General features: G+C 41.3%; 1 protein-coding gene across 2 annotated transcripts in view; it reads left to right on the forward strand.

Annotated features, from left to right (window-relative positions):
* The window catches only part of LOC115456489 (S-adenosyl-L-methionine-dependent tRNA 4-demethylwyosine synthase-like), a 347,580-nt gene that overhangs the window by 303,928 nt on the left and 15,805 nt on the right, over window positions 1-27,847 (forward strand). Inside the window, exon 16 of one of the 2 annotated variants that reach the window (XM_030185602.1) lies at window positions 8,497-8,572. The exons of the other annotated variant lie outside the window; for it this stretch is intronic. Coding sequence (XP_030041462.1) covers window positions 8,497-8,571 — 75 coding nt within the window. The 3' untranslated portion in view covers window position 8,572. The remainder of the gene's footprint in view (window positions 1-8,496; window positions 8,573-27,847) is intronic. 2 annotated transcript variants of the gene reach the window in all.

Genomic DNA, 27,847 nt, shown 5'->3' on the forward strand with positions numbered 1-27,847 from the left:
ATGGCAAAGAGATGTTGTTGTGAAGAGCGGAGTACACGAGAAGGGATGTATGGGGTTACTGTACGAGCTAGAAAAGAGAGAATTTCAGAGCTTTTGATTTTGAAAACCAGAAGAATTTATAGGTCTTCCTAAAGATTCCACTGTGATGCCGTGAGCAGCTATGTCACAAAACCACAATACACATCACACTTACACCCACATGCAAATCATGCGTAACATAGCATCGCACAGACATATTCACATTGCACATACACACGTGCTAGATCCCACAAGCCTTGCATTCAAAATGCTGCTCCAGATGGGCTTCATGGAAAGTGTGAATCAGTTACATTCCAAAGGTTTCTGATGTCTTTGAGGAACTTGCATTTTGACTGTTGTCAGATTAATAGAATATAAGGGGTACACAGCAAACACCTTACGGGTTGATAGTCAAACACAATAGTGAAGTTCAGGAGTTACCTGGACTGTTAGTTTAAAAATCCCGCCCCCTCCTACAGACTGGTTAAATTTACTTGGTTAAGTATGGAGATGATCATACATGTAACACTCAGTGCAAAAGACTGGATAGCACCCCTCTTGCTGCTGGACTACTGTCTGCATCTTAGTATTATTGTGTTGTTTAAACTTCTTAAGGCACATGGACACCAAAGATAGCTTTAAGTAAAACACCTTTATTGGTGATCTCCAAAATCTACGTATGTACAATAAAAAAAAAATTGAAAGTGATAGGAAATTCAAAAAAGATAGTCCGTGGAATCGGCAGTAGTGCAATTCCTGAGGTGCAAAGTAGCTTTTCTAGATTTCTTCTCCTCTCTCCTCGTAGGTCCTAGGCTGAGTACCTCTGGCATCTTCATATGTACCTGCAACGAATTTAAAACCTCTTAACCTTTTGTACCTTACATAGGCAAGCCAGTGTCTCATGCTCTGGACAATTATACAAAATCCAAAAATTCCCTCAGTATAGTTTCCCCTAATATGATAAAACATTTAGAAACTTTACTCTGCTCCCCAAGAGAGCAAAGGTAAACAATTTGAAACAGTCCCTGAAGTGGGTGTTTAGGATGCACCAGGGTAACCAATTGTTGGCATCTCAGCTCCGTGTTTCTCAGTAGGGAGGTGGGATATATACCCTGTTGGTTCCAATCACATTACTGTGAAAATATACAACTCCTAGGGTACTTGGACCCTCCAGGACTCTGAGTCCTGGGATTCTGCTCCTGTGACATCTCAGCTTCCTTAAGCTATTCTCCTTTAGGTCTCTTGTATTTCCTTTCCTACTGTAATTATAATTATATTTTGTATAAAACGCTTTGAAGAATTCTCTAAGGGTAGTATATCAAATATTATTAAACTTGAAACTTCCATTTCTCCTCTCTCCAGTCCCCTTTCTGTGAACTTTAGCTATGATTAAGTATAGCAGGTTTAGGAATAATAACACTTCCAGTGACTTCACCCAACGTATAATTAAACTCTGGAATTCGTTGCCGGGGAACGTGGTGAAGGCGGTTAGCTTGGCAGAGTTTAAAAAGGGGTTAGACGGTTTCCTAAAGGACAAGTCCATAAACCACTACTAAATGCCACTACTAAATACCACTTCTCCTGCTTCCACCCACCCTACCCCTCTACCCACCCACCCCTAGAGTGACATGTCTTATATAACCTCCCTATCAACCCACTCATTACTTTACCTCACCCATTTCTATTCTTCTATCACCTTCTCCCACTACTCCAACCAGAGTTACACCTAATCACACTGACCACCCTTCAACATCTTCTGTCCTTCTGTGACTGTTCTCTTGTGCTTGACTGCTTAAATATTTTAAATTTAAATGCTTTACTTTTTGTCTATTAGATTGTAAGCTCTTTGAGCAGGGACTGTCTTTCTTCTGTGTTTGTACAGCGCTGCGTACACTTTGTAGCGCTCTAGAAATGTTAAATAGTAGTAGTAGTAAATGGACTTGGGAAAAATCCACAATTCCAGGAATAACATGAATAGAATGTTTATACGTTTGGGAAGCTTGCCAGATGCCCTTGGCCTGGATTGGCCGCTGTCGTGGACAGGATGCTGGGCTCGATGGACCCTTGGTCTTTTCCCAGTGTGGCATTACTTATGTACTTATGTACTTATGTCATTCTGTGTGTGATAGGTAACTAATGTGTCCTTTTCAATGAGTTGCAAACGACACAGATCTTTTTGCTATAACCTTTTTTTTATACTGAATTGCAATAATCCAGTTGTGAAAGGATGAAGGAATGAACCAGAATATTAAGGGCTGAGGGATAAAGAAGTGTCTTGATAGAACATATCAGATGTAAGTTAAAAAAGCAACGGCGGATCAAAAATGAAAGTTGTTTGGAAGCATAAGGTATTGTCCAAAAAATACCAAGGAGTTTACCAAAGAAATTTTTACATTACAAAGCATCAATGATATAGCTAGTGATTGGTTAGATGTAGTAGAGAATAATAGGGCCTTTGATTTTTCTGGATTTAATTTAATTTTATTATCACTGAGCCAGTTGGTGATTTGTTCAAGTTTGTCATTAAGGATTTGTATTTCCTGAGGATTAGGTGGATTCAATGGTGTCAGTATTTGGATGCGATCAGCATATACAAAGCCCATCAGTCCTAAGGATTGAAGAAGAGTAATAAGTGGTGCCATGAAGACATTAAATACGATCAGTGCTAGTATGGAGCCCTGTTAACTAATTAAGTTAATCATAATTTTTTTGGGCTTTACCTCAGTGAATAAAGTAGTTTGTTGCTTTGATTGCTTGAGTACACAAAATAAAATGTATTGGAAAATTCAACAGTTGGACACCATTAATAGAGTTGCTTTTGTAATATTTGTAGTATTATGAAAGGGTCATCTTTGGCATTGCTAACTATGAATTCTACATATTTGATCACATGAACATTAATACAAATTCAGATTTTATTTTGAACCTGACTTATCCACGAGTCCAAAGGAAAAACGTAATCATAATCATTGATAGCATGGTTACTATAATTACATTTCCATTTCTTAATTGATATCCTAAACCTAAACCTTCAACTGTCCCCTATCCCTGATATGTCCTCTCTGTCCTAACCCTTATCCCTTACTTGTCCTGTCTGTCATAATTAGAATTTAAGCTCTATCGAGCAGGGACTGTCTCTCCATGTTCAAGTGTGAAGCACTGCGTACGTCCAGTAGCGCTATAGAAATGATAAGTAGTAGTGTTAGCTCCTTAGAATGTTTTAATTTTGCCAGTCTCCTTTCTCGTTGAAACAACTATGAGGCTGCTCCAAGATCATTAGACTTTGGTGGCTCCCTAATCTAAGAAATAAGTAATTGTTTTTGTCATACATTTTTTAGTCAAACATATTTTATTTAGACATGAAAGTTAATGATAGAAGATTTAGAGTGAGCAGGACAATGCAGTAGGAGAACCAGTGGACATGCAATAGTGGATTGACTTGTTCAGACTCATAGGTGGCCCCCAGACAATGCAGAATCTTCCTGAGCCTAACTCACATCTGCTGAACTGTGGTCAGGAGTGTAAAGAAATATAACTTTGGTGGATGGACTTGAAAAGAGAGTTTAATGTTTTTTTTGTTAGTGCTACTGTTCCATGTATGTGGAAAGTTTAACAAGAAGATCAGCTGTTGATAATCACAACTGGGTAGTATTTTTCTAGATCCTTTATTCATGTATTCTGTAATTTAAAAAAATTTGCTCTAATAAGCAGAGGCTAATACATTGAAGAAAGAACATCACTGTGGCAATAGGCCTAAAGAAAGCCTAAAATGAACTAAGCTTTGTATGATTAATTTTGTGTTCCGAATACAAAGTGGCAACTTAATTTTACAATCCATAGTAACAACATAGAAAAAAAATCCAAAAAATAAGAAGACACCAGAAAATGCATAGTTTTAACTTTCATTGCTCTTTCTATGTTGGTATATTGAAGTTTCCTAATTGAAGTTTTTTTTTAGTTATTTTTGGTATATTGGAGTTGAAATCATGTAATCTGAATGAGGAATTACCATTCAAACTTCTTGCTCTACTAGAAGTTGGAGTGCTTTCAACATGTTGTCCACAGTGACACCTAGTTCCTTTTCCTGGTGACTCCAAATCTGGAACCTAACGTTATGTAGCTATAATTTGGCTTATTCTTCCCTATGTGCATCATTTTGCAATGGTCTACTGTCACAACTTATTTATTTTAGAAATTTATAACTCGCTTTAAAGCCTAAGCGGTTCACATCAAATATGTACACAATAAAAGAAACATCATATACAGTACACATGTATCAAACAAATCAGTGGTGCTAGTCCTTTCCTAGTCTGTTTACTACAGTTCAAAATGCTAATCCTCAAAAGCAAGTTACAAAGCCTTTTCACGACGAAATGGAATTGCATTATCATTTGTTAACATAACTTACATCCCTCAAAAGAAGGTGTGCACAAAAAATGAGATTTAACAACTTTTTAAACTGGATCTTACTTGCATATAAACAACTGCCCTGGCAATGTAGCTGTTGTGCTGGCATAATTTACACTGGTTGCATTGCCGTCTCTGATCTCAAAGTCCTCTTTGGACAATAAATATGCAAGGCATTTGTGAAATACCAAGGCACTTTTCCTTGGTGAATGATGGACAGAACTTTATGCTGTATCGTGTATTTCGCTGGTAACCAGTGAAGTTGTTTCAAAATTGGGGTTATATGATTAAATTTAAGTGTGCCAGCAATTAATCTAGCTGCAGAATTTTGAATAACTTGCAAAGCTTTCACTGCAAATCTGCAGTTCCTAGATATAATACGACGTTACAGTAATCTACTTTAGCTAGTACTAAACTCTGTATTACACTTTGAAAATCCATCAGTATTGGTTTTAACCTATGTAATAAGTGAAGTTGATGAACAGATGTCTTCATAACCCTAGCCATCTAAATTCTCAGTCAGTTTCGCATCCAGAGTAACACCCAGCAATTTCATTTCCTTCTTCACTGGCAATACAATTTCATCAGTAGAAAAGGACGTTGGCCATAACTCTTCCATATTTTTCCCCACAATCATAATCTGTTTGTTGGTTTGTTTTTGGGGTTTTTTTTTTTTTTTTTTTTTTGCATCATTCAATGCAAGTCCATTCTTTTTTTTTTATTTTTTTATTTTTAAATATTACATTTTTATTGACAAACTCACAATTGTACAGTCATTATAAACTTTACAAAATCTTTTATCTCTCCCCATCTCCAGCCCCACAATCCCCCCCTCCGTGCAAGTCCATTCTTATTCATTCATTTCACAATTTCTCTCATTTAATCCTGCACCTGAACTGCCAACTCATCCTGATGTAATCAGGAAGAAAAATTGGACATCATCTGCATATAAGCCATACAAAACTCCCAATATCTCAAACACTTGCCCTAATGAAGCCATATAAACATTAAAGAGCAAAGCTGACCATGCCAAACCCTGCAGCACCCCTCCACGAACAGAAACTGCTGATGACATAGTACCACCACTTTGCACTTGCATAGACCGTCCAAAAAGGTGTGAAGCAAGCCATTTATAAACCTGACCTCCTATACCTAAACTTTGTAATTTCCTCACAACAAAACAGTATCCACAGAATCAAAAGCTGAAGATACACCTAAAGACACCAAGCAAAAACATTGGTTAGAATCCATACTCCTTCTCATCACTTCAGCAGTAGTAATTAGCAAGGTTTCCACCCTATGCGCCAGTCAAAACCTATATTGGTTCTGATCGAAGCACATATTAAACTCAATAATCTTCTCCAATTGACTCAAAACAACATTTTCAATAACCTTTCCTACAAGCAGAAGTACAGGTATTAGTCCATAATTTCCCAACACTAATGGATCAAGGAATAACAGTTGAACCGTCATCTGTTTACAATCTACTGGTAATTCTCCAGCTTGCAAGGATTTATTCACAATCAAAGTCAGCATAGACACAATTTTATCTGCCAGCTGACGTGCCACTCTAGATGAAATAGATCTAAATGTGCCCAAATGGGAATAATATTCCCCACAACCAACTCAATTTCTTTTTCTTGCACCTTCTTAAACTCTGTCCAAATAAGAACAACATCCTCATTAAGATCCATAACTGGACTAATCCCTGCACTTTCTATTCCAAACTCTCCATCTTTTTTTCCAAAAAGTCGGCATTTAATGATGCATCTGGACCTACTGAATTTTTTATATCCCTGGTTTTGTTTTTATTCTTAGATGTTTGTTCTAATTATGAATTAGCTAGACTGTATGTAATATAACATAGATTACCTGGCTACAGTGCTGGACGCCATACTAGAAGCTACAACACCGCAAACATCTTAGACTCCTCATGGGCAACACTTTGAAATCCTCAACTCAGTGTGCAGCAGTGTCTTAAAGGCGAAAAAAAGAACAAAAAAAAAAAACAACTAAGAATTACTCAGAAAAAACGGGGAACAAAACAGTGGATATAATAATGTCTCTATTTCGATTCCTATATTGTACATCTCTGATTGCCACATCTTAGGAGATATATTTACTTGGGGAACTCTGTGTCCTTGTTCACGCTTTCATCATTAGTAAACTTGATTATTGTCACGCCCTTCTAAATGGTGTTCTACAGACAGATCAGACCATGGCCGTAAAGTGAATCACTAATTCTCACAAATAGGATCATGTGACCCCCCCCCCCCTTTACTCAGTTGAGAACACTGGTTACCAGTTAACCACAGAATAACATTTAAAATTCTGATGTTCATAATGTTCTTTACTCTGGATTACCACTCTGTCTCAGCTATTGATTCCCTATGCCGCTTCAAGTCCACTAAGTTCCTCACAATATAACTTCTTAGTTATTCCCTCTTTCCAGGGCCGCCGAGAGGGGAAGCAAGATTCCTCGGGCCTGGCCTCTAAAGAGAGCCCAGCGCCAATGATCAAAAGAGACTGCTCTGCTGGCCACAGGTCCTTCTTCCTGCCGTGTCCTGCCTATGCGGAAATAGGGGCTTACTTCACAGGAGGCAGGACATGACAGGAAGAAGGAACTATAGCCGGCAGAGCAGAATAGCAAGATAGTTGGCATCCAGTTGATAGTGAATCTCATTCAGTATAACCAGCAGCAATGTCTCTGTGCTGTGACCTTTCCAGAAGCCAGCCTGATATGGATGGAGAACATTTTTATCTTCAAGGAATGTATGCAGTTGTATCTGGACAGTCTTTTCCAACACCTTGGAGATAAAAAGGCAGGCCTAAGATAGGCCAAATGGTGTTCGAATCTGAGGGACACAGGTTGCTCCAAAGAGCAGTGGGGAGATGACCCTGCATAAGACTTAAGTTTAGCATTTTCAGCATGAAAGGCAGTAAACTGGGATGTGGAGCTTTCAACAGGAGATATTGAGCTTATAGACTCCAATATTTTCTCAAGAATAAAAGAAGTCAAGATATTGAAAGAGGACCATAGAGCTGGTCATCAAGGTCAATCAAATGTGAACTAATAGATGGAGATGCTAGGAAAGATGATCTTGGTTGATAAACCTTAGCTAACAAAAAAATGGTCAATGGTATCAGCTAATTAGATAGAAGATATGCTGTTAATGGGGATAAGTTCTTTGGAAAATATAGAATAAAGCCAGTCCTGGAATATTGTCAGTTTTCAAGATATTCACAATGCATATGCATACAAGAGAGCTAAATGCATTTAATCTGTCTTGTGCATATTTATTTTGGATATCCTGAAAATCCAACCAGCTTGGCGATATTCCAGGTCCTGCTTGAAAAACATTTGTTTCTCTAGCCAGTTAGTGGCCAGTGCAGGTTTGTTGGAAGTACTCGGCAGATCCAAATATTGAGATCCATTTATTGTTGCAGTCACTTAAGTCTGGCTCACTACGTGTTCATGGGTCTGACCTCCAGAAACATGTGTCAATTATTTTCAGCTCAGCTATATTATTAGAAATGATCACATCCATTAGCAACAAATTCCAGTTTGTGCATTCATTGGACCAAAGAATTGTGGTTGCTTTGTTAATCCATTTCAATGTGTAGAAATAAGTTATCTTTTCTTTTGACAGACCTAATTAAGGGAGGATAACACTTGGAAGCTAGTTTACAGGTAGCTTTTTATGGGACTAACTGTGTATCACTTATAACTTGTTTGACCCATTTTTCCACACATGCATTCACTGAAAACATTTAAGTCTGCTAATGATATAATACCTAACAAATATTTGAAAAATCTTATTTCAAGCTTTTTTCAAGAAGATGATCAGATAAATTAGGAGCTGTGTTAAGCATGTTTGCAGGGAATGCCAAGGAATGAACATCAGATTATATATCAAATTGTGGTTGCATAGTAGTATGTTGTCATGAAAAATGTATGGTATAAGGCTAGATTTACTAGCCTGCATTAATATATTAATGTGTTATTCAATCATCGTGAGTTACTTATTTATTTGCTGCATTTGTATCCCACATTTTCTCACCTCTTTGCAGGCTCAATGTGGCTTACATTATGCCGCAATGGCGATCACCATTAACGGGATGAGAAGTACGGAGTATTACAGTTAAGGTGCATAAAATATCAAGAAAATTAGAAGTAAATAAATAATTCATATTAGGTATTTGAGATCAGGATAAGGTATAACGTTTAATAATAACAATGATTAAAGTAACCAAATTAAAACAGATCAATGTTGACTTGTTCTGGTACAGTTTTGATGTCTAGTCTGTTATTAGTAAATAAGCCCTCTTGACAATGACGGGGTTTGTGTTAAATTGGGGGCAATTGTATATATGGGAACCTAGAAGTACGTGGCACTTGCATGCCTCATCGGTGCCAGCAATCAGCAGTTACACGTGTATATGTACTAGGTGCTATTTTATAAGGTAGTGCCCAAGTGCTATACCATATAACTGCAAAGGGGGCTTACAGATCAGCAGAACATGGGTGGGCCACGGGCATATCACCATTCACAACTTATAGAATAATATCGGTTGCACTCAATTGGCACACCTAGGCGTGCCCATTTATACCAGCCAGTGGTGTAAGTGGTCATGCCTAACTTTTGGTACACCAAAGCGGGATTGCTCTAGCATTCTATAATGATTAGGCATCCCTAAGTGACATTATAGAATTGGCACCCAGTTCACCCCATTAGCCTAATTTGAGGTGCCCGTTTTATGCAATTGTCCTTTAAGTGTGTACCATGCTGGACAAAATGTATTTCTCATGATGTTTTGGGATCATAGTTTGATTTTTGATTTCACCTGCTTTCCTCTCAATATTGTATGGAATATTGTGGCTTAAGAATGATAGTTAAGGGAGAGATATAGTGATGATGATACATTTCTCGTGGGACTAGAGCCATATATCCAAGGAAGATTAATTGACAGGAGATGGCGGGAGCGTTCTTGGCCCATTATCTGGCCTGAAGCCAGTAGGCAGAGCTTGCCACCGATTGAGTCATTCATTCAAAACAGTAGCTGTTTACTGTTTTAAACTGCATAGCTGCCCTTACCAGCCGCTGTACAATATATGAAGAATGATGAAATAAATATTAGAAGTAAGAACTGCCTATGCGTAGCTTGGTGTGGACCAATAGTTTGCTTTGTTTTGAGTGTATCAAGATGGTAGCTGTGGCTTCAGCCTTGTCACGTGATGCCATCTCCTGTCAGTTAAATCTCCCTTGTATATATCTGTGTAACTCACCTATTGCTTCACTGTGTGATCTCTTTGCACACATGCAGTGTGACAGTGCATGCATTTTTAAACCTTCTGTAACAAGTACACACATTCTGCCTCTAGAAGAGAAGCATATGGAAGTACATGCACTACGTACAGGAATAATTCTGTGTCCGCGATAAGGGAAGTGTGGCTGCTTGTGTAGATGTCATTTTCCCCTATCATTTTTTATACCATTTCCACAATTGTACCATATATAGGTTATTTTGAAGCAAAGAGTATAACAGCAGAAATGCACTTACTGAAAAAGCTCTGCATCAACCTCCTCCACCTTTGATTTCTGTCAGAAATCAGTATCTCATTGTGACGTATAATAACGCCGTTCTAGTTCTTGTTCCCTGGCAGTATTTTAATTTTTTAGGATAAGTACAAAGAATAGGCATCTAATTGAGCAATGAGACATGACAGGACCATGTATTTTTAGAGCTGCTATGCACAACTCAAGAGAAGCTGTCAAGCACAGAGCATAAAGCTTCATGACTCAGAGTGCATTAATTCTCACAGACATGGCTCTGAAGCTCTGCAGTGCCAGTGCAATAGCTAAAATGAAGGCCCTGTACATATATGAAACTTGAATTACATATAGAACACAGAAAGCAGAAATAATGTTATAATTGAAGAGTTGAAGTGTGTGAAGATACAGGAAGCAAATTGAAGAAAGAGATGAGGATCAGGATAAGATGATTTCTACTGGGTCCATCAGGATGGAATAAATGGTAGCACTGGAGTGTGTGTAGGCCAGCAGGAACCTCTTACAACAGTTGCTATTCGGAAGACAAACTATTGGAAAGTTCCAATTCACTCATCTATTCCTTGAGCTTCCCTTCTCGGTCCTTGTAATCACATAGCTCACTTTTCTTTTCTTCACCTCCTCTTTCTCCCTCTCTCGTTTCTCATTTGCACATGATTTCCTTCCTAAGGAGGGGAAGCCAGTGCAGAGCAGCCAAGCATTATGCTGTGCATATGCAAAGACAGCTTCATATATGCAGACAAGATGCGTGTATAATAGCCGTCTACAACCTTAAATAAATTGCCATCTACAACCTCAGAAAAACACAAGTCCAGGTGAAAACGTCTAAGTGCTTGTCAGGGACGTCTTTTTTTTTTTTTTTTTAGTATGGGTGAGGGACGTCCTTCGCTATGCCTCCGTCCCTGCAACGGCAGTTGAGAGGACGTCCTTCGCTATGCCTCCATCGTTTTGATGGCAGTTGAGGACGTCCAAAATGTGGATGTTTCTGTGAGAAGGACGTCCATGCCTGGAAGTTTCTGTGAGAAGGACGTCCATGCCTGGATGTTTCTGTGAGAAGGACGTCCATGCCTGGATGTTTCTGTGAGAAGGACGTCCATTCCTGGATGTTTCTGTGAGAAGGACGTCCATGCCTGCTATGCCTCCGACACCCCCTTTATTTATTTCGATTTTGGATCACAAGTAGCAGCAGTGGGATTTGAACCGGCCACCTCTGGATTGCAAGACCCAGGGCCGTGCCGATGCGGTAAGCGAGGTAAGCGTGGCAGGAGGGCGCCATCCTCTGGGGGGCGCCCCGCCGCACCATGCTTACCTCGCCCTCTTCTCCCCAGATCCTTTTTTTTTTGTTTAAATTTACCTCTCCGGCGCGCGGCAGCGTAAGTGAGAAGGAGGCGGCGCTTCCCCGGCCGCCCCGACGTGTCTTCCCTTTGCTCGGTTCCGCCTTCTTCTGACGTCATTTCTGACGTCAGAAGAAGGCGGGACACAGCAAAGGCAAGATACGTCGGGGCGGGGGGAGCGCCACCTCCTTCTCACTAACGCTGCCTACGCTGCCGCGCGCCGGAGAGGTAAATTTAAACAAAAAAAAAAGGATCTGGGGAGAAGAGCGCGGGTAGTGTAGCGCTCGTTTCGGGGGGGGGGGGGCGCCGGAGAGGCCAACTGCAGGGGGGCGCCGGAGACCCTAGGCACAGCCCTGGCAAGACCAGTGCTCAAACCACTAGGCCACTCCTCCACTCCCTTGAAATTTGGCCGTCCCTGTGGGAGGTGCAGTTCAGGACGTTCAAAATGTTTGAAAGAAGGACGTCCACGCCTTCGCTATGCCTCCGCTGACATACACATACCTCCCCTCCCAGGGACCTGCGTACTGCTGCGATGAACCTGAGTATGACATTTCAGGCTGGCAAAAATAGTTTTTAAAGTTGTTTTTTTTAGGGTGGGAGGTGGTTAGTCACCACTGGGGGAGTCAGGGGAGGTCATCCCCGATTCCCTCCAGTGGTCATCTGGTCAGTTCGCGCACCTTTTTGAGGCTTGGTCGTAAGAAAAAATGGACCAAGTAAAGTCTGCCGAGTGCTCTTCAGGGATGCCCTTCTTTTTTCCATTATCGCTCGAGGACACCCATCTGGTATGCACACCCCAGTCCTGCCTTCGCTATGCCTCCGACACGCCCCCAGGAACTTTGGTCATCCCCGCGATGGGAAGCAGTTGGGGAAGCCCAAAATCGGCTTTCGATTATGCCGATTTGGGTGACCCTGAGAGAAGGACACCCATCTCCTGATTTGTGTCGAAAGATGGGTGCCCTTCTCTTTCGAAAATAAGCCTGATAGTAACATAGTAGATGATGGCCATAAGATTATCCTGCAAATTCCTCAATCTGCACTTCCCCAGCTGTAAAGGATTAAAATACAAGCTGATACACGCCACCACCTTCTCTTACATGAGCATGCAATTGTGGAATGCAATACCTACAGCCCTGAAAGCTATTGATGAAATAACAAACTTCCACAAATCTCTGAAGACACATCTATTCAACAAGGCCTACAAAGAGAACCCATAGCCTTACAAAATTACATCACCAACTCACCCAATTACTACAGTACCTAATGTCTTGCCTAACACCTTCCTTCTCTCTTCCCTCACCTAATCTTTGTACATTACTAATTGTATCTGATATCATGTAAGGATTATGTCATAACCAAACTCTGTAAGCCACATTGAGCCTGCAAATAGGTGGGAAAATGTGGGATAAAAATAAATAAATAAAGACCTGTTCGGGCCATCCAGTCTGCCCAACAAGATAAACTCATTGTATGTGCTACTTTATATGTATACCTGTCCTTGATTTGTCCTTGCCATTTTCAGGGCACAGACCATAGAAGTCAGCCTAGCACTAGCTTTGCTTCCCAATTACATCTAAGAATTTTACCTCTCTAGCACTCCCTGATGTAAGATTTATCCAATTAATATCTTAAGGTAACTGAAATCACCCATTATAATATTGTTGCCCAATTTGCCAGCTTTCCTAATTTATGTAAACATTTCGTCATCTGTCCTGATGGATAGTAGTACAGCCCTACCAGTATACTCCTTCCCTTCACACATGGAATTTCTATCCATACGGATTCTATGCTGCTTTCTGTTTCATGTAGAAACCCCTTCTCCAATTTGATCCATTGTGATATAATGTGTACCCTGCTAACACAGTGTCCCATTGATTGTCCTCCTTCCACCAGATCTCTGAGATGCCTATTATATCTACCTCTTCATCTAGTACTACATACTTTAATTCTCTAATCTTATTTTTTTTAGACTTCTTGCATTTGTGTACAAACACTTCAAATTGTGTTTTTCCTTAAATCTACAAGCTGCTTAGAAGTTGACAGGGATAATTTGTATCCTTTACTCTGCTCTCCCTTAAATATTCTTGGCTTTCTTTCATCATTGTTGAAACCTGTGTATTGGGATTCCCTAAATGTCCTGTTTCAATACTATCCTTTAAGGATACTCCACACGTGTGGCTGTCATCTCTCTCTCTCCCCCTCTCCCCCCCCCCCCCCCCCCCCCACAATTTTAGTTTAGAAGCTACTGTATCTCCTTTTTAAATTTTAATGCCAGCAGCCAGGTTCCATTCCAGTTAAGGTGGAGTCCATCCTTTCGGAATGGGCTCCTCCTTTCCAAGAATGTTGCCCAGTTACTAACAAATTTAAATCCCTCATCCCTGCACTGTCATCTTATCAAAGAATTGAGACTTCAGAGCTGTACCTACCTCCGAGCATTTCCGAAAATGCTACCCTGGAGGATCTGGATTTCATCTTTCTACCTAAGAGCTTAAATTTGGCTTCCAGAACCTCCTTCCCATATTTTTCTATGTCATTAGTACCCACACATACCAAAATAGCTGGCTCCTCTCTAGCACTGTTTAAAATCCTATCTAGGTGACATGTGAGGTCTGCCACCTTTACATGATCCTCATGCCCACCAGCTACTCAGCTATTTACATGCCTAATGATTGAATCACCAAATACAACAGCTGTGCTAACCCTTCCCTCCTGGGGACACATCCTTGGTGCGAGAGGATATTGCATCTCCTGATGGTCAGGTCCTGGCTACAGAATTACTTCCTACTTCACCAGGATGATACTCTCCTTTTAGGAGGCCTCTTTCCTTTGAGACAACACAGGGACTGCCAGACTGGAGGTGGAACTTCTCTACAATGTCCCCTGTAGGTCTCCTCTGTGTACCTTTCTGCCTGCCTCAGCTCCTCCAAGTCTGCTACTCTAGCCTCAAGAGAACGGCCTTGTTCTCTGAGAGCTAGGAGCTCTTTGCATTGAGCACACACATATAACCTCTCAGCAACTGAGAGATAATCATACATGTGATACTCAATACAGAAGACTGGCTAGCACCCCTCTCGCTGCTGTACTGCTGTCTGCATCTTAGTCTTATTGAGTTGTTTAATTAATTAAAACTTGTTAAGATACTAGGGGTATTACACTAATATAAAGAGCCTTAAGATTGAATGGTAGTATTAAGTGATTTATTTACTGTTTGCTTCTCAGAAAGCAATGAAATGTAATTAGAATAACTAACTATAAATTAAAACTATAAATGAAGAAGTGTGCTAGGGGTGGGCCCTGCTGTGCCTGTTAGTCATTGGCTGTGACAGTTAAGTTTCTACCTCTGGCGGAAAATTCAAGTTTAAAACTATGAGATTCGTTGCCAGGGAATGTAGTAAAAGCAGTTAGCTTAGCGGCGTTTTAAAAGTGTTTGGATAGCTTCCAAAAAGAAAAGTCCAGAAGTCATTATTAAGATTGACTTGGGGAAAATCCACTGCTTATTTCTAGAATAAGCAGCATAAAATGTATTGTACTGTTTTGGGATCTTGCCAGGTACTTGTAACTAGGTTTGGCCGCTGTTGGAAACAGCATACTGGGCCTGATTGACCTTTGGTCTGTCCCAGTATGGCAACACTTTATGTACTTATGTACTATGTGAGAGTAAAATAGAAAATTATGTGCAGTTCTGGTTGCTCCAGCTCAAAGGTATAGTGGAGCTAGAAAAGATACAAGGACAGGCAACAAGAATGCAGAAGGTGGAAAGGCTTCTTTTTGTTCAGCTTGGAAAAGAGGCAACTGCTGAGAAGGGGATATGATAAAAGTCTATAAAATCGTGATTGGGATAGACCAGGTAAATGGGGAATGATTAGTTGCTTTTCAAGTAGTACTAATATGAGGGGACACTCAATAAAACTAACAATAGCAGCTTTAAAACATTGCAGAGAAAGTATTTTTGCACACAATGAACAATCAAGTTGCAGAATTTCTTGTCAGGGGATGTGGTTAAGACATCTAGGTTTAAAAAGGGTTTGGATGAGTTCTGGAGGAAGAGTCCATAAACCATTATAAATTAGCTAGAAGTGGGAAATTCACTATTTATCTCTGGGAATGAACAAGGAAAGGATCCAGTGTTTTGGAATCTGCTTGGTACTCTAGTCAGGCTATTTGAGGTGTATGGTGGGCAGCAACTTTTTGGGGGTGTAGTGACAGTATGCTAAGAGGAGGTAGGCGGTGGAGTTTCGGATTTGTGACAGGAGCCATGAGATTTCATGGCTCATACTGCAAGACTAGCCCCATGGCAGAAGGGCATGATGCATTCAAGTGCTGTTTTTGCTGTTGGGTCAAAAGCAAGATTGAAAACAATATGGCTTACTGCTACAGTGTGTGCTGTACTTACCTCCTCTAAGTGTTCCTGTATCTCAGGCATCCTATTTTTGTTGTCCCAGATAACATCCTGCCCTATACACCATACTCCCCAGCTTACCTCCTGCCCCAGACACAATTTCCCACACATACCTTCACCCACCACCACTACCACCACCATAGGCACCTACCTTGGCCCACGTGCCTCTAGGGTACCATCTCATCAGATTTCCTTGAGCTGTTTTAGTGAGCCATAATTTCCACTATCTTGAAATAGAATACTGGGCTTGATGGACCCTTGGTCTGACCTGCTGTGGCACATCTTATGTCCCCATACCTGTGATACAATGTACTCTTGTAGGACTTGACTGTTTAAATTGGAACCTTTTAAATAGCTATACCATTAATAACTGTGTAGCTGCTAATCTGGCTTAACTCAGTGAATGTGTGGGCAAATGAAGTGTCTGCCGTGGTGGTAATGACTGTCTTTCATGGCATGCTGTGCTTAAGGATGACACATCTGTGTTTTTTTAATCAGTTCTATGTGTCCTAATCACAGCAGTTGAAATTGATTTATTTTGGAAAAATGCCATAGAGGCCGGTGGCATCTTGTAGATTAAGAGAGTTATTGAAGCATAGGCTTTCAAGGAAATATGACAAAATGGGCTTTTGTCCTCGAAAGCTGATGACTCACTAACCCCCCCCCCCCCCTTTTACAAAGCCACGCAGTAATGTCGACACAGCCCATTCACTATGAATGGCATTACCGCACCAGCAACTAGTAGCACAGCTTTGTAAAGGGGGGGGGGGGGGGGTAAATGTCTTAATTTATAAAGTGCCAACAACATGACTGGTGTTTTTCAGAGTATGACAGTTAATCCTCTGAATGTTTTGGAGGGAGATTTCCAAACCTGCATTTATGGAAGATATCTGCAGTTCCAGGCTTGATTAATTGAAAGATGTACTACTATGTTTATCTCATTTAAGTGGAGGAGTGGCCTAGTGGTTAGGGTGGTGGACTTTGGTCCTGGGGAACTGAGGAACTGAGTTCGATTCCCACTTCAGGCACAGGCAGCTCCTTGTGACTCTGGCCAAGTCACTTAACCCTCCATGTAAGCCGCATTGAGCCTGCCATGAGTGGGAAAGCGCGGGGTACAAATGTAACAAAAATAAAATAGATACTATTGGAGATTCTACATGGAATGTTGCTACTATTGGAGATTCTACATGGAATGTTGCTATTCCACTAGCAACATTCCATGTAGAAGGCTGCGCAGGCTTCTGTTTCTGTGAGTCTGACGTCCTGCACGTATGTGCAGGACGTCAGACTCACAGAAGCAGAAGCCTGTGCGGCCACATTGGTGATCTGCAAGGGCCGACTTCTACAGGGAATGTTGCTAGTGGAATAGCAACATTCCATGTAGAATCTCAAATAGTAGCAACAGTGGAAGAGTGGCCTAGTGGTTAGGGTGGTGGACTTTGGTCCTGGGGAACTGAGGAACTGAGTTCGATTTCCACTTCAGGCACAGGCAGCTCCTTGTGACTCTGGGCAAGTCACTTAACCCTCCATTGCCCCACATAAGCCGCATTGAGCCTACCATTAGTGAGTGCGGGGTACAAATGTAATTAAAATTAAAAAAAATTAAATCTCAAATGCCTCTGATCCCATTGAAATAAAATGCAAAATACAATGCACGCCTTTTTTTTTAATTCAAATTTGAAAATGATATGAGTTAATCAGTTTTCTTTACCACAATTCTCCAGAAATAGGGAGATGTTCTTTCATTTATGTAAAGTGGATCAATAAAGCATTCAGTGCTTCTGAAACTAAGTGTTTCTGTTGTTAAATGTAAATATGAGAGTCCACTTTTTTCTGCACAAAAATCCTTCTCATGGATTACAAATAAAGAGAGGAGGTGAACAAAATGTGTGAAGATTTCACAATGGCTGATTTTCTTTCTTTGGTTCAGTGACTTGCATGTGCTTATGACTACTAATCAGTTGATAGTAGAGCAGCTTTCCAAGTGCTTCATATTAACCAATGGTAGGACAGCTTTAAAAATTCTCAATGACATCACAACATTTTCTGACCTCCCTCAGGTTTGAACTGAATTGAACTGACCTGTTTCCCTACAGGCAACTAAAGTGAAGAAACAAACAGTAATTTTGAATTTGGAGGCATGAGATGGAGAGGGAGTTGGTAACATATGAAAAATATGAGTTGGAGGTTAATGAGTGCTTTCCTGTCTGTGACAGAAATTGGAATGATGTTGCATCGGAGGTGGGCAAACTATGGTCCTGAAACCAAACCCAGCCTACCAGTGCTTAATTTTTAGATTTGTTCTACACCAGAGCTTCCCAAACTGTGGGTATAAAACCTGTATTTGGCATTGCAGCTTAGGCAGGAGATCCATAGGACATCATTGTCCTATGCTACCTGAGGATCACATGCTTTGTACAGCTGTCCAAATTGGGTTCGTGGCTGTAGAAATAGTAGTGAGCAGTGCTATACACCATATCATTTTCAGTAGTCTCTAGCTCGTGGACACCTACCCTGCTGCTGTTCTGCTGATGTTAACATTCAGAGCTTGGAATGTCCATCTTTAATAATGCACGGCCATTAAAGGTAGATATTTAGGGCAGTGCTTCCCAATCCTCTAGAAGTATTCAAACAGCAAGGTTAGGAAGTGAGCTAGCCAATGAGTAGGCATGTTATGGATGCTTTTGGTGGGTAAGAGGAAAGAATTTTGGATTTAGCTTGTACCTTTTCAGTAGTAACTCAAGGCAAGTTACATTCAGATACAGTATGTATTTTCCTGTCCCTGGAGAGCTTTCAGTCTAAGTTTGCATCTGAGGCAGTGGAAGGTTAAGTGCAAGAAGCAACAGTGGGACATAAGCTTTAACTTCCTTGGTTCTCAACCTGCTGATCTTATCTGGCTTCCCTGGTTCTTAACACACTACTCTAACTATTAGATGTGCTTGAAGGGATCATGAAGAAAGAGAGAGAGATGAGGCTTAGAAAAGGGGAGAGAGTTCCCCACTCCAGAGAAGTTGGGGACTCCCCTCATCCCCTGCTTCCTGCTCCTCTGGCGTAAAACCTCCACAGGGTTTAAGGGGCACTCCACAATCCCCCACTGCTCCTCAGACCACAATGGCCTAGTAATGGTTTTCAGTTCAGCCTCGGGGCCAAAAGGTTTGCCCACCCTTGCGTTGGATGAATGTTTCAGAAGTTAGTATGGAATAGACATACTTACATCCAATGATTTTGTAAAGAGAGCTTTCCACTGGGTTACTAGGTTTAAAATAAACCTGAAGTGCTATAATCATAAAGTCTACTGATTCCTGTTTGGGTGAGGGTAATATCCAAATGTTAATGGTTATTAGTTCACATTTTTACTTGGCTTGATGGTTTTCATAAATGCATGTAACTATGTAGTGTTTTTACACATTTACATAACGAGCAGAGATGAAATATTATCACATTAGCATGGCTCCTGTACTATAAAACAGCTGTTGATGTAGTCATTTTTCTACTGAAAAGCTTTTAGGTATTGGGCAAAACTTCAAATGTCATTGAAATGTTAAATGTTTAATTTTTAAGATAACTCTTAAGCATGCTTCTTAGAGACAACCAGAGAGTAGAGATGAGTAACATTTAAGCAGTTTACATAAAATCTAATTAAGGATTTTGTAAAAGGAGTTGTTAAATTTGATCAACTGTCTCTCTAAACAAGCACAACGGAGAAGCTTCTTTTACTTACTTTGATGTCCGTCTTTACCACACATCATCTTTCTTGCCCCAAATACCCCTCCTTGCTACTTCTGTTCGCCAGCCAAGTTGCTTTCTTCCATCATCACTTCCCAACTGCACACTTACTAGACTGCTGTGCACCATACTCTTTGAATAGACTTCTTAGATAGGGGTATCGTGCTGCTGCTCTGGTTGTATTCAAATCTAGTCCCCAAACCCATCTTTTTTGAGGTGGCTTTTATATTGTAACCCCAGGTTCTTCTGATCATTAGTTTGTTGCTTTTAACCATAATAAATGAAATTCTCCAAATCTTTTATTTACCCTGTATGCTTCTTTTGTGTAGACCATATGCTCTACTGAGAAACGACTGTCTTGAGGTGAAGGGAGAGATAGCTGTACAGTATTTATATTTCTCATAGAACTATAGAAATGATAAATAATAGTAGTTAAATTAGCATATACAGTACTTGTTCAACTGGCTGTGAAAGCAAATGCAATGAATTGAGCCCTGTAATTTGCCTCTCTTATACATTAGATGTATCTTGCAAAAGCTCAACATATGCCTCTGTCTTTAAGGGGTCAGGATAATGAAGTAAGCTATGCCTCTCCTACACACCCCTGAGCTAGGTTTTCTTTCTTAGTTTTCATAAGACACATGGAAGTTATTTTTTAAGCATCTCCACATGTGTAGAGTGGCATACAAATGGAAATTCCATTTTTGGAAAGGGGCTATTCTACACATGTGAATGCGGAACGCATGTAACATGCAGGTGGCATTATTAAGGCAAAAAGAGGGAATCCACATCTCTAGGGAAAAGTATATGTTGGCATTTACAGCTATCTCAAGGCAAGAATAAGTAAGTGCCTGCTGGAAGGGGCAGCTGTCACAGCAAAGGGCAGCTTCACTCCCCCAGTCCTTGCAGATGACATCAAAACCCCTATCCTAACCCCATCCTCTAATCCTCTGGCCTTACTAGGTATCCTTGATATTGAGTTTTCCCATGCGGTTGGGCCGTTTTGTTTTTTTTTTGTGCTGGCCGTGGGCACTTACCGGCAGTCATGTGTTGTGAGTTTTTGAGCCTGTTTTGTTTTTATGGGTAGCCGCTGCTGGTTCCTCCTTCTGGCTCTCTCTACTATCATCTTATTGATCAAATTTGGAACCGGAATGAGGCTTGGTTCATCTTTGTCCCCATATACTTTATGGCAAAGACACTGACCATTTTAATAGCCACCCCCTGGTCTGATTCCATCCTGATTATATCTTTTTGTGGGTACAGTCTCCAGAATTGAAGAGAGTACTCCAAATGGCATCTCACCAGAGGCTTAAATTTCACCTTCTTTTCCTGCTGGCCATTCTTTTGTATGAACCCAAGTATCCTTCTGGCTTTTGCCATTGTCTTTTCTACCTTTTTGACCACCTTAAGATTATCAGATATGATCACCTCAAAGTCCCACCTTTCTTTTATGCAAAGTACTTCACCCTTTATACTCAAGGCAGGAAGCCAGCGACTTCCTTCGCTACCCCTTTTGTCCTCCCTCCCCCTCCCCTTTCTCCTGTCAATAACCACTCCATTATTTCTTCTGTAAAGTAATAGTTTATTAATAAAGGCTGCAGCACTAGCATAAACAATTACAACAGTTAAAACCATCAAACCATATAACAATATTATTGCTATTCTAACATATACAACATTTACCACCTGAACCTTAGTATGCTATGTAATAGAGTAACCCAGGAGTCACACTGGCTCGGTAGCCAGGGGCCATTGATAACACTATTATGCAACTTAGCATCCGCAGATTACTGATGGGGCTCCTGGACACCGCCATACAAGCTAGTTGACCTGTCAGCAGCCCTGTACCCTGGGTGGCCATAGGCAGACTTTCCTGGTCTCCCGTCGCGTCTTTCAAACCCCACTGGCTGTCCAAGCCATGGGTGACTTACTTGTCTGTGTATAAGTGTTATTTTTGTTCACGTTGACATTTCAAGAAGGCTCCCCGTGCAAGAGGGATGTTCCTACATTGTTGAGTGTTGTGAGGTACCCCCTTTGGTCTCCTAGGCTACCCCCTCTTATGTACCATAACTCGTGATAGTGACTCCTCGCTTCCACCTCTTTAACCAAATGCCTTTCTGCGGCCATCCTAATAAGAAGCTGCTCTATCGCATCCTGAATATCACCGTTGAATATGTTGAGGCCTATATCAGAAATGTGTACTCCGTCCAGATGGTAATGACCTGGGCAATTCTTTACTAACAACTCATGTAAAATGGTCATCCCTCGTAGTGCGTGCATAATCTTGTTAATTTGCTGTCTCGTCCTTTCCACTGCATGGTGGGAACGTTTCCATCTTCCATACACGCCTCAGTATGATGTGGGACCAGAGTAGATGTGCTGCTGGACATAATGTGGATATCTCCAGGATATCCTGCTGTATCTTCTTAACTAGCTCAGTGCTATTGTGTGGAGGTTGTCATTTCTTCCTACGTGTACTATCAAAGCCCATGGGGGTTTGTGAGTGTTCAGTTGAGCAAATATCGACGGTAGTAGCTGGCCCCACTTTATACTGCCCTGTCCCATCCATACTAATGTGATATCTGCTGCAGACAAACAAAGCCCTTCACCCATGGGACAAGGCAGGCCCCTTCTGTGGGCCCAGTGTACAAATGAATGATGGTAGATTCAGACCATGCGTGTACCTGCACAAGACAAAAGACAACAAAGTCAGTGCACCCTGTCCCATAGGTTTTTTTTTAAGTAGATGTTAAAACACATGCAGGTTAATACTGTCTCCCTCAGCAGTGCACTTATTGTTTCATTAATAAAGGACAGCCTATTTATTATTGCACCACCATCATGTTATCCATCCTAAACAAAAAATGCTTGTTAGCTAGGTGTGAGGGCCAAATGGTTAGAGCCACGAATCTATAGTAACAACCCAAAAATAAATTCTAAAATGGACGGGAAAGGCCTCGGAGCCTGTTTATGGCATTACCAATGCATATGTCACAAGACAACAGGTCAGTTACTTCATCGGCATAAAAAAACCTTCCAAATAATTTTTTTAGGCTTCTTTTACTTCAGATCTATTAGAAAATGTTTTATAAAATGCAAAACTTATCTGAACTTCAAGGTAACTGTGGTCCCACCGACAGTAGACATTGTTTTACTCCGTGCTGCATCAGGATAGAGTAGACCAGACAGGGCATCTGATTTTCTTGTCCTCAAAATCCAACTGATTTTTTTTCTTTTTCTTGTAGTTAGGTCCTTCAGTTTCCTGTATCCAGATATACAGTCAGCACAGATGTTCACTGCTTGCATCTGATGAAATAGCTATAGAAGGTCCCTATATAGCAAGAGGATGGAATCCAAGAGTAGAGCATTTCCCACTCAAAGCAAGTTAAATGCTTTTATGTACTTCATAAAAGGCATGGGGTGTAGAGGAATCTGCATAGAGTAGAAGTTTCAACCCTGGATGGATGGACCACACTGGTCTTTATCTGCCATTGTTTACTGTGAATCTGCATTAAATCTATCATAAACTGATTTACATTAAAAACAATTCTAATACTCACATGCCTCACATGCACTTGCTCTTTTGCACACAGACCCCCTAAGAGTTTTGGAAGTGCATTGCAGCAAATGTTGTGATAATGGTGGGGAGAAATCTTGTTCCTTTTTTTTTTTAAATTTATGACGACATGGATAAATAACAGATATAGTAATACGCAGAAATATATCGAGGGATGGGAACAAAAGAGGTGAAAATCCTCAAAGTGGAAATATTGTATCTGCCAAATCATAGTCCACAAGTGGATTGGCATTCCAATATTATTGTATATAACAACACAAAAAAGAACAATATTGTAACATAGGGAATAATAATACTAAAAGAGCCACTTCCAAGCTCATAACAAACAGTTATTAATAATGCATATTCCCCACTGATACCGTAGCAGAGAATGAGAGCGAAGAATCAGTCCTGAAGTTGGTGGAGGCTGCATACCATCTATACTGTGCACAAAAATCCACTAAGTATTCTGGGTCAAGAGATTTTATTCCTGAAAATGTAAAAAATAAAAATTCTGGGGCAGTGGTTTTATTCAACTTCACTTGCATCTACCTGGGATACTTCTCCATTTTTATCCCCTCTCTTGTCTATCCCAGTTGTTGCAGGAAGCATCTTGGGCCAGGGGCCACAGACTCAACTCCTGGAACTGAGCTATATTTACCCTGAATCTGCCCAATAGATGGCACTGTGATACAATAGCTCAGACTCCCACCCTTCAAGTAGCTGTGAACGCAATCTCTGCAACAAAAATATAGCTGGCTCACGAAGCAGAAGGTGGATTTGGGAATCAAACCTAGGTCTTCTATATTGTAGCTTATAACTAAGGATTTTCAGTTATAACCAGAAAACCCTGATAAACCGCAACCCCCATGGAGAATTTGAGGTTTCTGGTTATAACTGAAATCCCCGAAAACCATGCTTCCTCAGACACTTTGATGTTATCTGGCTGTCGCTTTTATAGTGATATGGTATTAGAGAGAGACCTTCTTGTTTCCTTCAACCAAGAAAAACATCTAGGTGTGATCGTGGACAATATGCTGAAATCTTCTGCCTAATATGTGGCGGCAGCCAAATAAAAGCAAACGGAATGCTGGGAATGATTAGAAAAGGAATAGAAAATAAGGCAAAGAACATTATAAGGTGCTCCGTGGTGCAACCACACCTTGAGTTTGTATGCAATTCTGGTCACCGTATCTTAAAAAATATATAACAGAATTAGAAAAGGTTCAAAGAAGGTCGACCAAAATGATTAAGGGGATGGAACTCCTCTCATATGAGGAAAGGCTTTAGAGGTTAGGACTCTTCAGCTTGGAAAAGAAAAGACTGAGGAGGGATATGATAGAGGTCTACAAAATACTGAGTGGTGTAGAATGAGTAAACGTAAATCGATTTTTTATTCTTTCAAAAAGTACAAAGACTAGCAGATCAATCTTATTATACCACTTATGTTGCACGCAAATTGAAGCGTTTTCTGAAATTTTAGTGTTTTTTTGCTATTATTGTAAAACGCTTCCCTTTTCTAAAGGAAAGGAACGCCATTTGTAGATAGAAAAGTGTTAACAAGCTATTCCATTCATATACAAAGTCACACACAAGATAAGAAAGTGATACACGCATACCAAGACAAGAGAGGACAAATAGAATACAGATTAAAAGCATCTAACAGCCTTGGTCCTGTTTTAAGTCTGAGATGCTGTGGCAGGGAGTTCCATAAAACTGGTGAAGTGAAATAAAAAGTACTGGACCTGGTAGATTCCCAGCTCGCTATGATGCATGTGGAAGAACTTATCTATTATCTTTCAACGAACGCAAAGTATGGGATGGAGCATAGGGGATAACAAGTGAAGCAAGATAAGCGGTTAAAGTCAAGATTTTAAATTTAACTCTAAACTCAATCTTAGGGTTAGTATGCTTTAGTAAAAGGACCACTAAACGTTTATAAATTAAGTGATGGGGATGTAGATTGAAAGTGTGTGATTGCCAGGAGTGATGAGGGGGATTGAGGGAAGGTTTACCAGTTCAAACTTTTTTTTAGTAAGGTCACATCAAATATGGATTACACCTAAGAATGTGCCTAAAATTTAATTTCATAACGTGAAAACATCAGTACACATAGAATTTCCATGCCCACTAAAGACCCTAAGTGGCTTGAAAATAAGCACTTTACCATTTACAAACCCCTAAAAACAGGAGTCCTACCTCTGAGCCTCTGTTTATACTGTATAAAGAGCAACCATTGGTGGTTCAGTTTGTAATAACTCCTTTATATTTTGTGGATTTTGATTTATTACCTGTTTAAGAAGTGGGGCTTCCCTGGTTTATAGCTTGCTGCTCTAACCACTAAGGGGCCCTTTTACTAAGGCGCTTAGGTGGCTACGCGCGTCCAACATGCATCAATTTGGAACTAACACCCGGCTACCACGTGCCCCAGGTGGTAATTCTATTTTTTTACGTGCGGCAGAAAATATTTTTTATTTTCTACTGCGTGGCGCTACCGGACAGTGATCGGCAGTGTACACGCACTGACGATTACTGCCCGGTTAACACATGAGACCTTACCACTAAGTCAATGGGTGGTGGTAAGGTCTTAGGCCCAAAATGGACACGTGCCAATTTTTATTTTGCCACCAGTCAATCAGTGGCATAGCCAGAAGGCAATTTTTGGGTGGGCCAACAGGTTGGATGGGTGGGCACTAGAGAAACACCTGATGCACCCATGCCCTGCCCCTACCCCACTCCCAGTAACTTCAATGAGGGTAGCAGTGCTGGCTTCAGTGGCTGCAGGTCACGTTGAGGGCTAGGGGAAGTACAAGAGGGTGTACTCTTCATCTTCCATTCAGTCACAGTCCTCCAACACACATATGCCTCCCCCAAATATTGTGTATCCATAGAACCCCCTGGCCCTCCCCCAGCAGTGGATGCAGAGCAGAGCTAGGACATTTCCCTATAAAACTCACCATGCAAAAATGTTTGTTTCTAGTGTTATCTCAATAACAAGGCATATTGTATAGTACAAAAATCTATCAAACAAAAAGTCACTCAGAACCTAGAGCAACTCTATTATGCCAGCACTAACATCCAAAACAAGGATCCTACCTATGATATTTTAGGGCCCTAAATATTTCAGTGGGGTTCTAAAGTATGAATACATCTATCAAGAAAACTGAACAAGCCAAATTACTACAGAATATTACATAGAAAATTCATGCTAACAATACTTTGGACACACACAGAGAACACAAATGGCAAATACTGAATAATTGACCGCAAACCATAAACAATTTCAATGGAAATCCCAAGAGGCCAAACCTTGCATGTAGTACAGCAGCAGAGAAATAGATGCATTTTCCTACACTGTGCAAATACAATGATACCGCATGCCACAGGTGGTGTTAGGGATTACAACTAGGCCAACTGCACTTGGCCCCCTGGCCAGAGAGAACTACTGGACAGCTGGAAGCTGAAGAAGGTACAGCCTAGTAGTAAGCTTTGGGGTCCTCTCCCAAATTTCTGCCTTGGGCCCCGGCCATATTTATCACCAGCTCTGGCAGGATGTACGTTTCAAAACTGACATATTCTAAACACAAAATGGAAAAATAAAATTGTTTTTTCTACCTTTTGTTGTCTGGTCATTTTATTTTTCAAATCATGTTGACCCAGATTCTGGTTTCTGCTATCCCTCTGTCTTATCTTAACTCACTCACCAAGGTCTCCTGTCCATTTGACATTTCTACCATCTCCATGTCCACTATCCATCTTCTTCCATCACTGTGCCTCTGTCCCTGTATTTCCCTGTCCATCTTCTCCCCTCTCTTCCTCCCCCAGGCCAATATATCTCTTTCTTCCCCAACCCTACCTTACCCCATCCAGCTTCTCTCCCTCTCTCCCCTCTTTCCAGCATCTGGTTTGCTTGCTTGCTTGATTGTCTGCATGTCCACCCTCTCTCCCACTGTGAGGCCTGGCATCTCTGTTTCCCTCCCCCCTTGTGCTGTTCCAGGAGCTCTGTCCCTTCCATCCAGCCCCCTCCTCCTCTTCCTCCCACGTCCAAAAGCTCTCTCCCTTCAATCCAGCCCCCTCTTTCTCTTCCTCCCAGACGTCCAGCAGCTTTCTCCCTTCCCTCCAGCCCTTTCCTCCTCCTCCTCCTCCTCCTCTTCTTCCCACATCTAGCAGCTCCCTCCGTTCCTTCCAGCCCCCTCGTCTTCCTCCCACATTGATTAGCTCTCTCCTTTTCCTCCAACCTCTTGTTGCCTTTCCTCCCACAGTTCCAGCTGTCCGAGAGTGTTGACTCTTCCTGCCTGGCCACGCTACTGCACTTCCACTTCCATTTTCAGCTGTTGCTGCTAGCAGCGATTCACAGTTCACACAGGCACTTCAAATCAGAGCAGCCTGCCGCGTCTTGACCTCTCTGATAGAATTTCCTATTTATGCGAGTACCAGACATAGCAGAGAGAAGGTCACCCTAGAATCGCTAACAGCAATGGGCCGATAAATGAAAGCTGCAGGCACTGCAGCAGCTGCGGGGCAGAGGGGAGCAGAACAACTACGATGACGAGCTGCGCGGCTGCAATGCGACCTGCAACTACTTCCCTGCCGAGTGGACTGCCGACCCGAGTCTGCCACTGTACCTCTGCCCTGCAAGGTCGAAAGGTAGGCGGGCTGGATATCAGCTGAGCACAGGTGCCGTCTCTGCCGCGGTGGTACGATATGCTGCTGCAGTCAGTGCAGTGTGTCATGTGTGTGCTTGGGTGGTGGGTGGGCCTGAGCCTAAATTGGGTGGGTCTGGGGCCACCCAGGCCCACCCGTAGCTACGCCCCTGCAGTCAATAGCAAACAATTCAAAC

Source organism: Microcaecilia unicolor, chromosome 13 (assembly GCF_901765095.1).
Source record: "Microcaecilia unicolor chromosome 13, aMicUni1.1, whole genome shotgun sequence".
NCBI lineage: Eukaryota > Metazoa > Chordata > Amphibia > Gymnophiona > Siphonopidae > Microcaecilia > Microcaecilia unicolor.